The 15,256-nt window shown below is 41.3% G+C and overlaps 1 protein-coding gene across 4 annotated transcripts in view; it reads left to right on the top strand.

Annotated features, from left to right (window-relative positions):
* slc6a17 (solute carrier family 6 member 17) overlaps positions 1 to 15,256 on the top strand; it is a 70,761-nt gene that overhangs the window by 34,685 nt on the left and 20,820 nt on the right. For all 4 annotated transcript variants that reach the window (XM_073030514.1, XM_073030512.1, XM_073030515.1 and 1 more), the window contains 5 exons: positions 4,069 to 4,195; positions 5,755 to 5,936; positions 7,133 to 7,243; positions 8,569 to 8,810; positions 14,030 to 14,222. In XM_073030514.1, coding sequence (XP_072886615.1) covers positions 4,069 to 4,195; positions 5,755 to 5,936; positions 7,133 to 7,243; positions 8,569 to 8,810; positions 14,030 to 14,222 — 855 coding nt within the window. The remainder of the gene's footprint in view (positions 1 to 4,068; positions 4,196 to 5,754; positions 5,937 to 7,132; positions 7,244 to 8,568; positions 8,811 to 14,029; positions 14,223 to 15,256) is intronic.

The following is a 15,256-nucleotide window of genomic DNA, read 5'->3' on the forward strand; positions in this document are numbered from 1 at the left end:
TACTCACTCAGATCACTCTTCCAATGTATAACACTGAAATGGGGAATATCTGTTGGCTAGACAATCGATCCTTCTTCTCCTAGCCCCTAGCATGCGGTTCTTCCTTGCGATGGTGAATCTCTGATTGAATTCATCGCTATCTTGTATCCGAAAACCTCTGCTTTTATATTCATTCCTTACCAGTTCAAATGTTGCCTTTTAGTGTTATTTGCTATGAGTCATCTGACTGACCAATAACATCTTCTTACGGGCTCAGGTCCAAGCCAGCATCCTTTTATTGCCCTACTTCCGTAAGTGACAGCTGGTTATTTATGGGCCTCTGTTCTTAGTCAGTAAATAGCTTGAATCACTCAGGGCAGACACAGACCTCAATATTTATAAACCTGCATGTTATATCCAACCACAGAACACCTCACAAATAATTTCTTATTTGGAAATTATCTCTAGTCTACCTGTAGCATCATTGTGGCTACTTTAAAATACTGAAAGCCAAGCAACTCCAATTCACGAAATGGAGGATGTAGAGCAGCTTCACAAAATGGCAGCCTCCATTTCTTCGACCTCATGGCAAGGACAAAGACAATTGGCTTGTCTGCTTCCATTGTTCTCAAGCCACTTGAATTTGACGTTTTCTGTTTCTTTTTATGAGTGGAACAGTTTGAATTTTAACTCAGAACCAGATGAAATGGACTGAGTGAAATGTGTAAGTTTTTAAGAATTTGAAACCTGATTGTTACTCACCCTCTCCCAAAACCAGCTAAGAGGGAAGAGAAGAGGGTAACCAACATTTTCTCAGAGGTATTTTGTTCCCAAAAGCGCTATATTAAAACCACACAACTCAGAATTTACCCCTCATCCCCTCATCCCACTTTCTTTCCCTCCATCATAGAATCATGGAGTCATCCAGCATAGAAACATACCCTTTAGCCCTTCATAACAAATATCATTTATCCATTTATGTCAATTCTATTTTCCATCATTTGACCCATAGCTTTGTATGCTTTGGAACCTTAAGTGCTCCTCCAAATGTTCTCAGATACAGATCACTGCTTCTACCAGCCTCTCAGTCAATGTGCTTTAGATTCTACCCATCTTCTGGAGGAAAAATACTTCCTTCACACCTCCTCTAAATTTCCTCAATATCATCTTTAACCTATGCTTTCTGATTTTATTATAGAGAAAAGCTTCTTACTACTCACCCTACTCTCTTATACTGATACATATCCCTCCTTAGCCTCCTCTGCTCCGTGGTAAACAAGCTCAACTTATCCTGACCTCCTCATTGCAGAAAAACTTTATTTCAGGCAACATCCTGGTGACAGAACTTTACACAATACTCCAGCTGTCGCCTAACCAAAATTATGTATGGTTTTCTTCTGTTCTGTGCTCCAGTTAATGAAAGTGAGAATCTCACAGCTAAGGAATGTGAGAATCTCATCTACATATCTTCTTATTTGTTTCCTCTACCTCTGCTATAACCTTCAGTGGTCCTTGGACTTGTACATCAAATCTCTCTGCTCCTGATTTTCATAAAATATCCTTCCCTCTCCTTCAGGAATAGATTAATTCCACTCAAGGTTAAGACTATTTACTGCATCTCAATAATCCTTTTCAGTGATGAATTTAAGGACACCTCTTACTGTTAACATAATCCTAGCTATTCTTAATTTTGCAGCGTTATGTAGGCAGTGAGTTAATATTATTCAGTATTTTAGTTTGTTTAGATAACATCTGTTTAGTTAAAGGGGAACCTTTTTTTACAAGGGTTGTTTTTTTTTCCATTGCTAGTAAAATAATCTAACCAAGATTATGTTATTAAAGAGTTTCAATGCAATACAGAAGTTTTATTATGGTATGTTTATAAAGGGTGCTTGGTTACAACTGTTCTAAACAGATATCCTCAGTCTGTCTTCCTGTAATCCTGTTCCTGGAACCCTTTCCCCATTGCCCTATTCAAGGTTAGTCTAATACCACTGCCAACCCCCATCCCAAACTTAGCAGACCATTCCCATTCACCCCATTCCCCAAGTCCATTCCTCCAGTCCTTCCCTCTCCTCAATCTTTTGTCTGCTCATTCTTGCTTCAGAGCACTTCACAACCAGACTCCCCCCACCACCACTCTTCTTCTCCTGTCAACCTCACCTCCCAGTCAATTTTTGTTTGCTTGAAATTAATTAATTAGAGTATAAGAGTACATTATGACATCATAGTACAAGAAAAAAAAATGAGTAAGAACAGATCACTAGGTCCCTTGGACCTGCCCAGCCATTCAGTATGAACAGGGCAGATTTTTCCCTGTCCTCATGTCCTCTTCTGTACCATTCCGCTTAGCCTTCAGTTCCCTGATCTTTCAAGAATTATCTGTTCTCTCTTTACATGTTCCCAATGATTGTGCAGTCACAACCTTCTAGGGTAGAGAATTACAAGAATTTTTCCTCATCTTTGAGAATTTCCTATGCAGTTTTTAATGGCCACTTGCTAACCCTGAAGAATATTAAAGATTAGCTTTATTTATCACACGTACATTGAAACATTGAAACACAGTGAAATTCATCATTTGTGTCCAAGATGAGCTGGGGGCAGCCTGCAAGTGTCACCATGTTTCCAGCATCAACATAGCATGCACACAACTTACTAACCCTAACTTGTACATCTTTGGAATGTGGGAGGAGCCTGGAACGTCTGAAGGAATCCCAGACAATCACGAGGAGAGCATTCAAACTCCTTACAGACTGCAGCAAGAACTGAGCCCTAATCTTACAGCTGGGTGGAGGAGCAACACCTTGTATTCCAACTGGGTAGTTTCCAACCTGATGACTTGAAAAAAATTTCCCTCCCCCTCTCGGCTTCATCTATTCCCCACACTGGCCTCTTACCTCTTCTCACCTGCTTATCACCTCCCCCCAGGTCCCCTCCTCATTTCCTTTCTCCTGTGGTCCACTCTTCTATCAGATTCCTTCCACTCCAGCCCTTTACTTTTCCTACCCACCTGGCTTCCCCCATCATCTTCTAGCTATCTAACTATCCTCCTCTCCTGCTTTTTATTCTGGTGTCTTCCCCGTTCCTTTCCAGTCCTGCTGAAGTGTCTCAGCCCGAAATGTCGACTGTTCGTTCATTTCCATCAACGCTGCCCCATCTGCTGTGTTCCTCCAGCATTGCGTGTATCTTGCAGCTGGTGCTGTAAAGTGTAATGCTAACTGCTATGCAACCACTCTGACCCCTTGCTGGACATTCAGCCACTAGTGGAATCATCAGCTACCCTGTCACACCCCCTAAAGATCTGTCTGTGTCAATAAGATCACCGCTTATTCTCCAAAACTCTGAAGAAGATAGATCTAATTCCTTCAGTCACTGGTGATAGGAATTTCGAGGAATAAAAATATCAAGGTGTCATTGACTTCCTGACCACTTGCAGGACTGCCTGCTAACATTTTGCAATTTGTGCATACCTACACCATGATCTCTCCGTACTTCACTCATCTGCAATTTTTCACCAATTAGGTAATAGTCCGCCATTAGATTCCTCTTACTGAAGTGCTTGACCCCACATTTAACTCAACCTATCAAGTTCTCAGCCACCTACTCAACCAATCCACATCCTGCTACAGGCTAAAATTCTCATTACAACATACCCTCCCATTTGTTTTCATATCATCAGCAAGCTTGGATACTTTACTGTCAAATCCCTCCTCCGGGTAATATAATTATTTCAATTAATATATATCATAAGTCATTAATGTTTGTCATGAGGCTGTGATAGTCCATGTTCTGTCTTGTCACTACACAGCTCCTCAATTCTGCACTGCTTGGTACATTGCTAATCTGCATTCTGTAGGAATGATGTAGGAAATGGTAGTTTATTCTTTGCTTTCCTACATAAGTGATATGATTGGAGAGCCTTCTTCCCAAGGAAATCCTCATTACGTATATGCAAAGTGAGAGTTTCGGTAAGATTGAGAATCCTACACTGTGGTCAGGCAGCACTGTTATTTGGTTGGGGATTTGATCCTGCCTTATTGCTTTCTGCTATGTCTGATACTCAGTCAATACCTTCTGTTCTCTTACCAGGTGTGTTTCTTTGTTGGGCTTTACTACAATGTCATCATCGGTTGGAGTATATTTTACTTTTTCAAATCCTTCCAGTCTCCACTTCCGTGGAGCGAGTGCCCGCTGATCTCCAATGGCACTGTTACCAGTAAGTAATTGATTTCATTCAGTGGTGGGTACAGTAATTCTATGTTTTCCGTTTCTCGTCTCTGAATGTTCTGATTCCAGGAATGGTCTCCAGAGAGCTAATCAGGAAGGGAAAATAAGCCATTGGCTCAATTTCAGGAAATGTCAACTGGAATTCTTTCCCAATTACTGGAAGACAGACTCAGTGACCCTATGCAAAACCTTGATAAGGTTCCTTTTACTAAGAATTTAAGTTCTCCTAGGTTTTCCCACACCCCATTCTTTCTGATTTAAATGATATTTTATAGAGGAGGTTCACCACATAATTGTACTTTGTGTGGTTGTATGTTTTTCTATGATCTATGGGTGAGAACCAGAAGTTATGGTCCTAAATAAAGGCTGATTTATACTTATGTGTCACATCTACGCCGTAGGTATCACGTACCCTAGGCTGTACCTACGCTGTATCCTACACCATAGGGTGACGTGCACCTCTTGAGAAAAGTTACTCACGCATCGCAGCGACGCAGTCTGCAACAACTGTGATTGGTCCGCTTGGTGGCATCGCATTTCCTCCTGCACATTTCTGGTTGTTTCTTCTCTGCCACGTCTGTAGGATGTGCATACACCGATACGAAATAGATGAACCAAATCGTCAAATCTACCTGCTGACATGTGAAAATGTTTGAAATGCATTTCCTCATCCATGTCTCTCATGAAGAAACTCAACACAGTGGCATAGAAACCCCACCGCCAACTAGCATTTTGGCGCTCACCAACGCACGCTCACTATGGCGTAGAGCGATGCAGAAGTGAAAATCAGGATTATGGTGTAGGCTGCGGTGTAGCCCATACACACAAGTATAAATCAGCCTTAAGGATTGCTGTTTTAATAATGTTGGATCTTCAAGTTTTTTTGTGATATTCTTCCTATACATAAGGCTAGGGTAGGGTATCTCAGAAAATTAATGTCTTTTGATCTGTGAAATAATTTTTCCAATTGTAAAATTGTCCTTAGGACTCTGTGACAGGAATTGCTGGTAACAGAATTTCTCAGTTGAAGTACTATATGTTCCTTGGGCAATGTCAATCCCTGAAGTATTGGCTAGAGTCTTTCCTTTGAGTCTCCCTTACCAACTCTGCCTCTTGCCCCACGGTAACTAGCAGTTAGCATGGCACTATTACAGCTCAGGCATCGGAGTTCAATTCCACCACTGTGTTTAAGGAGATCGCGTGGGTTTCTACTGGCTCCTCCGGTTCCTCCCACATTCCAAAGACATAACAATTAGCAGATTAATTGATCATTGAATATTGTCCTGGTAATTAGGCTAGTCTTGAATAGGTGGGTTACTGGGTGATGCAACTCTTTGCGCCAAAAGGCCCTGTTCTGCGTTGATTTCTAAATAGGTATTCAGATTTATCTCCACAAGCATACTCCTGTGATTGACTAACTATATGGCTATGGGTTTGTGCTCTGGACCAACAAAAACATAATAACACCTGAAAATGTATTAATCTTCTTTTTAACACTCAGTGAAGTTGGTGCTGACACTACTATAATTGTTTTTGCTCTTATATCAGTTATAGAGCCAGAATGTGACAAGAGTTCAGCTACAACCTACTTCTGGTACAGAAATACACTGAACATCTCCAACAATATTAACGATGGAGGTGGTCTCAATTGGAAGATGACTCTCTGCCTGTTGTCTGCCTGGTTTATTGTAGGATTATGTACAATCAAGGGTATCCAGTCATCTGGCAAGGTAAATCTTTCAGTTCAAATAGGGAGAGGACTGAATGTTCTTTGCTTTTAACCATACTCTGGGACAGTTTAATAAGACTGCATTGAATGTTTTACATTTTCACTTTGTCTCACCCCTTCTCTTTTCTTCACCTGCCCATCACTTCCCTCTAGAACTTCTCCTTCTTCCCTTTTTTCCATGCTCCATTGTCCTCTCCTATCAGATTCCTTCTTCAGCCCTTTACCTTTTGCACTTATCACCTCTCAGCACCTCACTTCATCCCACCTGCCTACTTTCCCCCTCGCCTGGTTTTACCTATCACTTGCCAGTTTGTTCTCCTTCTCCTCTCCCCACCTTCTTATTCTGGCCTCTATCCCCTTCCTTTCCAGTCCTGATGAAGTGTCTTGGGTCAAAACATTGACTGTTTATTCCTCTCGATAGATGCTGCTTGATCTGTTGAGTTCCCTCAGCATTTTGTGTGTGTTGCTCTGGATTTCCAGCATCTGCAGGTTTTCTTATATTTATGATTAGGTGTATAGAATATATTTTGTTGTCATTATGACTCGTATTGCAATCATCCTGGGAGACTTTTAGATGATATTGATGGAGCTTAATCTGTCTCTAATCTGTATAGCAAGTTTAGAGGGTTGGAATTGAACTAACTTCACTGTCTATTGAATTTGTCCTTGCCGATCCCTTGGAATATTTAATGGAGTAGTATAAGAGGAGATCTATTTTGTATTGATCCCATGCTGTATCTGTGCTGGAAGTGTTTGATAGGGCAGTCATAGAGTCATAGTTCACTCTTGCACCAAAATGGGTCCTTTGGCTCATCAAGTCCATTCTGAACTGTGATTCTTCCTAGTTCCATCAACCCTCCTGAACTGCAGCCCTCCATACGGCTCACTCCCATGTACCTAACCCAAGCTGTTCCTAAATGTAGAAATGGAATCTACAATGTTATGGGAAACTCAAGAGATTAGAGATGATGGAGTTTGGAGCAAAAAAAAACGCTTGAGGAACTTAGAGAGTCAGGCCACAACTGTAGAGTTAAGTGGATTGTTGACATTTCACATCAAACACTCCAACTTTATTCTATAATATCAGTGCTAAATGTTGAAATTAGACTGATGTAGTGTTTTGTGTTGATGGAGTAGTATTCTGGCTCCCTGTGACTTCTCAGGTACATTTCCATGGGTTTGCATTCACTTTTTCAGGTGATGTACTTCAGTTCCCTGTTTCCGTATGTTGTCCTGATCTGTTTCCTGATTCGAAGTCTCCTACTCAGAGGTTCAATTGATGGAATTCTCCACATGTTCACTCCTAAGGTACTTTAGCTCTTGCATTGAAGTTTGGGACTTACTTTAGAAAACAGACGGTCGTTGCTGATCTCAGTGTTGCTGGAATGTGTATGCCTGGTGTTTGGAACACCGTACAGTGCACACACTGTACTCCAGAGCCTCTGGCTTTATCCTTTTTGGGGGTAAATGCCCCTGGCACATGGTGAATCTTGGAGATGGCAGTGAAAGTATGGGTGGAAGTGGAATTCATCTTTAGAAAGGACATACCCTGAAGACTAGAGCCCCACTTGTCCCTCTGATACTCATGCCACAAAAAGAGAGGTAGGGATGGGCCTGTAAACCTGCCAGTTTATTATTTTGTAAATCAAATTAAAACCAAAAGAACAAATGTATTTCTCATTTTTGATTCATAAATACTGACGAAGTTCATTCATTTGGGGTTGATTTACATTGTAAGAAAGAGTGCAGAGGTAAAGCTTTAGTATTAAGGACACTTTGTCTCTGGTGAGAAAGTGCAACCAGCTAAGTGGACTGAAGGCCAGTTTGAATTCGATTGTTTTGTCCTTTTTTCTTATCCGTCCTCCACCACACACACACACACACACACACACACACACACACACACACACACACACACACACACACACACACACACACACACACACACACACACACACACACACACACACACACACACACACACACACACTTCCTTGCCCGTTGCCACTCCTGAACAAAACTTAAAACCCCATCAACAGATACAATGGCAGGGCCCGATTCACTGTCCTGGTGAGGTCAGTGAACTGGTTTGCAAATATCAATTGAAGTTGTATGCAAATTCTGACCCAGCACTTATCTACTGCAAAGTGGACCCAGTTTCAGTTGCGCTTATGTTAAGTTGTCCTTTGTATATTATTATTCAATATTAGTATAGTAACGGGTGGCACAGTGGAGATACTGAACATCTCTACCAGAGGAGGTGTAACGAACTTCTTCCCTCTACACGTCAACCTTAGACAAGGTGTAGCACCTACTTAGCCCCCCACCCCCACCAATTAGGGCCATGTGAAACCATGGGAGCAAGTGGTGGATGGCCGTATGAGCAGCGTGTGCATATCATGAGTCCTGGTTATGCAACCACAGAAAGCTGGCAGACAATTTCTGAAGCTTATTGATAATGGCTGGGGTCACCTATCCTGTAAACACACTGCCTAGAAGAAGGCAATGGGAAGCTATTTATTTTGAAACATTAGCCAAGGACGATCACGGTCAAAAGACCATGATTGCTCACATTATATGACATGGCACATAACAATGGTGATGATTAGTATATTATTAATTTGTTGTTTCAGTTGGAGAAGATGATGGAAGCGCAGGTGTGGAGGGAAGCAGCTACACAGGTCTTCTTTGCTCTTGGTCTTGGGTTTGGGGGAGTCATCGCCTTCTCCAGTTACAACAAGAAAGACAACAACTGCCATTTTGATGCAGCCCTTGTGGCTTTCATTAATTTCTTCACCTCTGTTCTGGCAACACTTGTGGTGTTTGCGGTCCTAGGGTTCAAAGCCAATGTGATGAATGAGAAATGTGTCATAACGTAAGTTTGTCTAAATTTCATGGAATATTATGTGTACTGAAATGTGAGGGAAAATCTTAATCCCCCCACCCCCCAAAAATGGGAGAATGAGATACACAGGTGTTTCCAGCAATCGCCTTATTCCTGAGATCTCATTAGACCAGGGGGCCACAGACCCTTTAATTATTGATCCATGGCATAAAAAAGTTTGGGAACCGGAACCAATGTGGTTTAACACTTCATGCCTTCTTATCACAAAATAATTAGCAATCAGGAAACTGCTTTTCTTTCCTCTCCCTTGCGTATCTGGTGTTTTTTGCCGTTATTCCTGTGTGTTTGTACGCTGCATGTTCACTTTATTTCAAGAGCAATAAAAGCTTCTGCACTCGTCATTTCTGACCTCAGCTGCACAATAATGCACAGCGCCCGGCACCTTAGGAACCATTCACTTCAGAAGCTCAGTTCTGGTGTTTACCTACAACACCAGGCATTGCTCATTACACTTAACAGGATATCCGTTGCCTTTCTGCGCCATGCGTTTACGTAGGTTGCCCTTCCTTTGTTTGCTTCCTCCATTCCAGCTGGTAGCACATTCCACATTCCCATAACTGCTTTAGACAGGGCGAGCAGAGGCAAGGTGTTTCCATCAGCAGATGGTTTAGTGATGTGAACAGCAGCTTTGATATTTGGGACAAAAGATGCACAGTTGTCATTTACTTCTCACCGCTTGCACAGGTGAAGGGAGCATAATCGTGACTTTAATGCATACATTGAATGGACACCTGAGGGGAAGTAATTTGCAGGGCTATCAAAATTCAAAATAAATTTATTAGCAAAGTAAGTGTTGGTCACCATATAGTACCTTGAGATTCATTCTCTTTCAGGCATTCACATTAGAACAAAGAAATACAGTAGAGTCAATGAGAAATGACACACAAAGAAAGACTGACAAACAACCAGTGTGCAAAAGATGGCAAACTTTGCAGATAAAGTAAAGAAGATAAATAAAAATTACTTAGAACATGATTTCTAGAGTCCTTGAAAGTGAGTTCATAGGTTGTGGAATCAGTTCAGAGTTGAGATGAATGAAATTATCCATGCTGGTTTGGGAGCCTAATTGTTGAAGGGTGCTAACTGTTGCCATGGTGAAAGAGTGGGTGAATGGGGCCTGGGCCTGGCATGGCATTTGTGGACTGAATGACCTCCTCTATACTTTAAGTCTCACCAGTCTACTACATACCACTTACTTGTGCCAGCTCAGTATTCTCAATCCCTGGTGTGGTCTCAATAACCCCCAATCCCCATTCACTGCAGCCTTCTCCTCCCATAGTTTTCCTACTAGCCGGCTCTGCAAACATATCCTGAAGCTTGCAAACCATTGTATCACATTGTTATTTGAGTTACTGTCGCTTTCCTGTCAACTTGAACCAACCTAGTCCTTCTCCTCGGACCTCTCTCATTAACAAGGCATTTTCACCCACAGAACTGCCACTCATTGGATGCTTTTTTTGTTGTTTGCTCCGTTCCCTGTAATCTAGAGACTCGTGCATGAAAATCCTAGGAGATCAGCAGTTTCTGAGATAATCAAACTAGTCTGTCTGGCGCCAATGGCCAGAGTCACTTGGATCACTTTTCTTCCCCATTCTAATATTTGGTCTGAACAGCAACTGAATCTCTTGACGATGTCTGTATGCTCGTATGCATTGAGTTACTGCCACATGATTGGCTGATTAGATTTTTACAGTAACAAGTAGGTGTAGAGCTATACCAAATAAAGTGGCCAGTGAGTGTAGTTTTATGAAGTATAGTGTACTGTCATGAAGCTTCATATTCTGCTGATCTGATCTAAATTCTCTGCTGTTTTTTGAAGCCCTGTAAATATTTCCATTTTTGCAGTCACCGTCTATTCCTTTCTTTTAAAGTCACTACTGAATATGCTTCTACCAATTTTTTACACAGTGCTTTCCAGATCAGCACGATGTGTAAATATTGCTCTGTTCTAATTACCTTGATATATATTTAATTTTCTTAAATTGATGTCCTCTGGTTACAATCACCTTCTAACCAAGGGAGCTATTTCTCATATCAATTCACTTCATGGTTTTGAACGCCACGGTAAAATCTTTTCATACTCCTTTGTGTTCAAGGGAAGGCAATACCAGCTTCTCCTGTCTCTGCATATCTGAAACCCATTATTTCTGGTATTTTTTTCAAAGCTCTTCGCTGCACAACTCCCATGACATATTTTCTGAAGCACGGTGCCAGGAATTGAACACAGTTCATTGGAACAGTAAAGCTCAGGGACAGGCTTTTTGGCTCACAGTGTCTATGGTGACCATCATGCCAATTGAAGCTGGACATCTGTCTGTATGTGAGCTACACTCTGTGGCCACTTTATTATGTACACGTGTACACCTCCTCAGTAATACAAGTGTCTAATCAGCCAATCATTTGGCAGTAACTCAATGCATAAAAGCATGCAGGCATGGTCAAGAGGTTCAGTTGTTGTTCAGACCAAACATTGGAATAGGGAGGATATGTGACCTAAGTGACTTTACTGTGAAATAATTGTTGGTGCCAGATGGGTGGATTAAGTCTCTCAGAAACTGCTGATCTCCTGGGATTTTCACGCACAACAGTTTCTAGAGTTTACAGAGAATGGTGCAAAAACCAAAAAACATCCAGTGAGTGGTGGTTCTGTGGGTTTAAGTGGCTTGTTCATGAGAGAAGTCAGAGGAGAATGTGATACAACAGTGGTGTGCAGAAGAGCATCCCTGAACGCACAATATGCCAAACCTTGAAGTGGATGGGCTACAGCAGCAGAAGACCATGAACACACACTCAGTGGCCACTTTATAGGCACCTCCTATACCTAATAATAGGCCACCAAGTGCACATTCCTTAATTCCCTGCCTGTTCTTGCACCTTTCTATTACATTACCTCTTAAATGTTGTTATCATATGCTTCCACTATCTGTCCTGGCAATGCTTTCCAGGTACCTAGTTACCACTCTCTGAGAAAAATATTTCTTGCCATGTACTGATGTGCTGTAAACATCCTTTAAATCTCCCCTCTTACCTTAAAGTTATGCCTCTAGTATTTGAAATTTCCACTTGGGAGAAAAGGACTCATTTAACATTATTGTCGTTGATGTCTGACTTGTACTGTTTAAATAGCATAATTATTTCTGAAACAGAAAAAAATCATCTGTCTATTTATCAGATTTCTGAATTTGTCTTGCTACCTTCAGTGATTGGAGTATGTCCACCCCTTAGGCTTGGTTTCCATGTATAAATTTTACCTCAAAGAAGTGGCTTGTGTATTTTGGATCCAGGTATCATGATGGAGAATTTTACTAATTTTGTATTAATTCTAATAGAATTTAAAGGTAGCTTTATTGTGTAATGGTTTGTGCAAGGTGCTGGGATCATTCACCATTTCATGAATGTGACACCATGCAAGCTTCTGCCATCTATGAAAGTGTAAATCCATTGTCATTTATTGTATTTTCCTGTGTCTGTGACATTCAGCTTCCTAAAAGCCCTTAAATAAATCATTAAAGTCTTCTTGGAGACTCTAGATGCCATGAAGTCCTAAAAGCTCATTACATCAGAACTCAGGACGAAAAAAAAATTAGATCCCAGAGTTTGTTCTGATTAATTAGAATGATTGTGTTCTCTTTTGAGTACACAAATTGGGAGTTGAACAACATCTGTGGAAGTTGGGGGGCGGAGGGGTGAGGAACTATTGATGCATTTGGTTGAGACCCTGCACACGAAATGTCGACAATTCCTTTTTCACCACAGATGCTGCTCAGTCCACTGAGTTCCTTCAGCAGCTTGGGTTTTTTTGCGCCTAATTGCAACATCTGTCTTGTATCTCTAGTGTATTCTCTGATTGGGCTTGCAATTATGGGATGTGTTAAATGTAAAACGAGTACGATATAATGAAGCTAACTTATCTGTAAAGAGGCAGACATATAACAGACTATTCAACCTTTGAGCCTGTTCCACTATTCAGTATGATTATGGCTGACCCATTGTCATAGTGCCACACTCCTGGTCTCTCCCTACAGCCCCTTGATCCCTTTATTTATTGAGAAATCTAGTCTTAAATATGTTTAGCGGCTTGATCTCCACAACCTTTTGTGCTAGAGAATTCCACAGCTTTGCAATTGATTGAGTGAAGAAGCTTTTCTCTCCTTAGTCCTAAATGTCTTACCCCATTTCCTAGATCAGAGATGCCCAACCTATTTTTATGCCATGGACGTCTACAGTTAACTGAAGGGTGCATGGGAACCCCTGTCCTAGATCTAGTTTGTCTCCACTTGTCAGAATTTTGGATATCTTACTAAACTCTCCTCTCATTCTGCTGTGGTGTATAGATATACCATGGATATTCTTTGATGATGAAATGATTTGTACCCATGGAAATAATGTCATACGTTAAATTCTCCCATTCGTCCATTTTCCACCAACTGCCCCAGATTCTATCACGTACATAATAGGGGGAATTTACCATGGGCAATCAAACTACCAACCTGCACGTTTTTTTGGACGTGGAAGGAAACCAAAGCACTTAAGGGGATCTCATGTAGAATGTACTAACTCCACATGCTCGACACCCAAGACCCAGATGAAACCTGGGCTGCAGAAGCTGCACCATTGCTCCACCCCACTTGGCAGTCCTTTCACCCCAGGAATCAGTCTGGGGAACCTCTGTGGTAGGTATATCCTTACACAGAGGGACAGCAAGGTAGTGTACTGGTTAACGCATCGCTTTACAGTGCCAGCCGGCAATCAGGAGCCAATTCCTATTGCTGCCTGTTTGGAGTTCATACGGTCTCCCCGTTACTGCGTGGGTATCCTCCGATTTCCTTCTACATTCCAAAGGTGTATGGTTAGGGTTGGAGAGCTGAAGGCATGCTCTGTTGGTGCCAGATGTGTGGGTTGCTCAGCACAATACTCGCTGATTTGATTTGAAGCATATCGCTGTATATTTCAAAGAACATGTGACAAACAAAGCTAAGCTTTCTTTCTTTGATATTGCACACAATACGCCAGGTTTAGTCCCAGTAAGGTCCTATATAATTGTATTAGCATATCCAATTCATATTTGTGGTTGAAGATCTCATTGATGCTTGAGATTAGAACTCTCCTCGTGCTTTTGTCAATGCAGTTGTTGTTCTGTGTTTGAGTCTGCGAGAAGTATCCTGGATTTTTCTTTCTCCCTTTGGCAGGAACTCTGAAAAGATTATTGGATACCTGAACTCCAAGGTCCTGAGCCATGATCTGATTCCACCACACATCAATTTCTCACATCTCACAGCTTCTGATTATGCTGAAATGTACAGTGTCATAAAGACGGTGAAGGAGGATCATTTCAAGGAATTAGGGCTGGACACATGTCAGCTGGAGGATGAGCTGAATAAGGTGAGACTGACACAAATATCCATTTCATGGAATGTTGAAACAGTGAAGGAAATGAAGAGATGATTCACTTTTCTGTGAATATACTGAAAAACCTGGGGATTTAATGTTTTACATTTGTTACGAAATTTGCTGTACAGATTTCCATTTTTTTACTAAAGCCACTGATCCTTAATGTTTTGAGGGAGAGTTTTATCTTTCATACGTTTATCTTTTTCAAAATGAAACTGCTGAACTGTGTGTTGCTGTAAATTCAGAGCAGAAAAGAAAATATTGACCTAAAGGCATAGCTGGTTCCTCTGGCAGGAGACTGCCTTCTCAGACAGCCTACAGTGCCTATAATGTAAACAGCCTGTCACATACTCTCAGACCCTGCACAGCCTAAGACAACAGCGGCAGATTAAGAAGCACAAGGAATATCAATTTCAGCTGCAATTATCAGCCTTGATTTATCATCTATTAGACTTCAACATGTAGAGGGTCACAGAGGGGAAGCAGTTTGAGTGAAATTCCTGATAGCCTCTCCTGCTTGAGGCAGAGAGCCTCATGAAACAGCAGCAGCTATCTCCAAACCATTGACTTTTAGTTATTCATGACATTGAACTGCAAAGGCCTTAAAAAAAATGTTAATGAACAAGGATCTGGTCTCTCAGTGGGATTGACTCGATTGCTTATTCACAACACACCTGCCGAAAGCACTTCATTTTCGTTCGTGTCATCTCTCCATTAATATCTCGCTTTCTCCTCCTGTCACTAAAGAAAGAGATTGATGCTTCATGTCAGTTTTGAACACCGACTCCAGAATAAGACTTCAGTGTTACTGATTAAAAGTCCCTGCAGGATTGGCACATTCAATGAAGATTTTTTTTTAGAAACATTACTTAATTAAGTGGCTGGTGGGAATCAGTTGTTTTGGATGGATTATGAATGATTTACTTGTAATTTCCCTCTCAAGCCTTTGTATTTCACATGAGTGCACTACTTGTCTGAAAATCCAGAGCAACACACACACAAAATGCCGGAGGAAATCAGCAGGT

The sequence above is a fragment of the Hemitrygon akajei genome, chromosome 27 (genome assembly GCF_048418815.1).
Source record: "Hemitrygon akajei chromosome 27, sHemAka1.3, whole genome shotgun sequence".
In the NCBI taxonomy this organism is placed as follows: Eukaryota; Metazoa; Chordata; class Chondrichthyes; order Myliobatiformes; family Dasyatidae; genus Hemitrygon; species Hemitrygon akajei.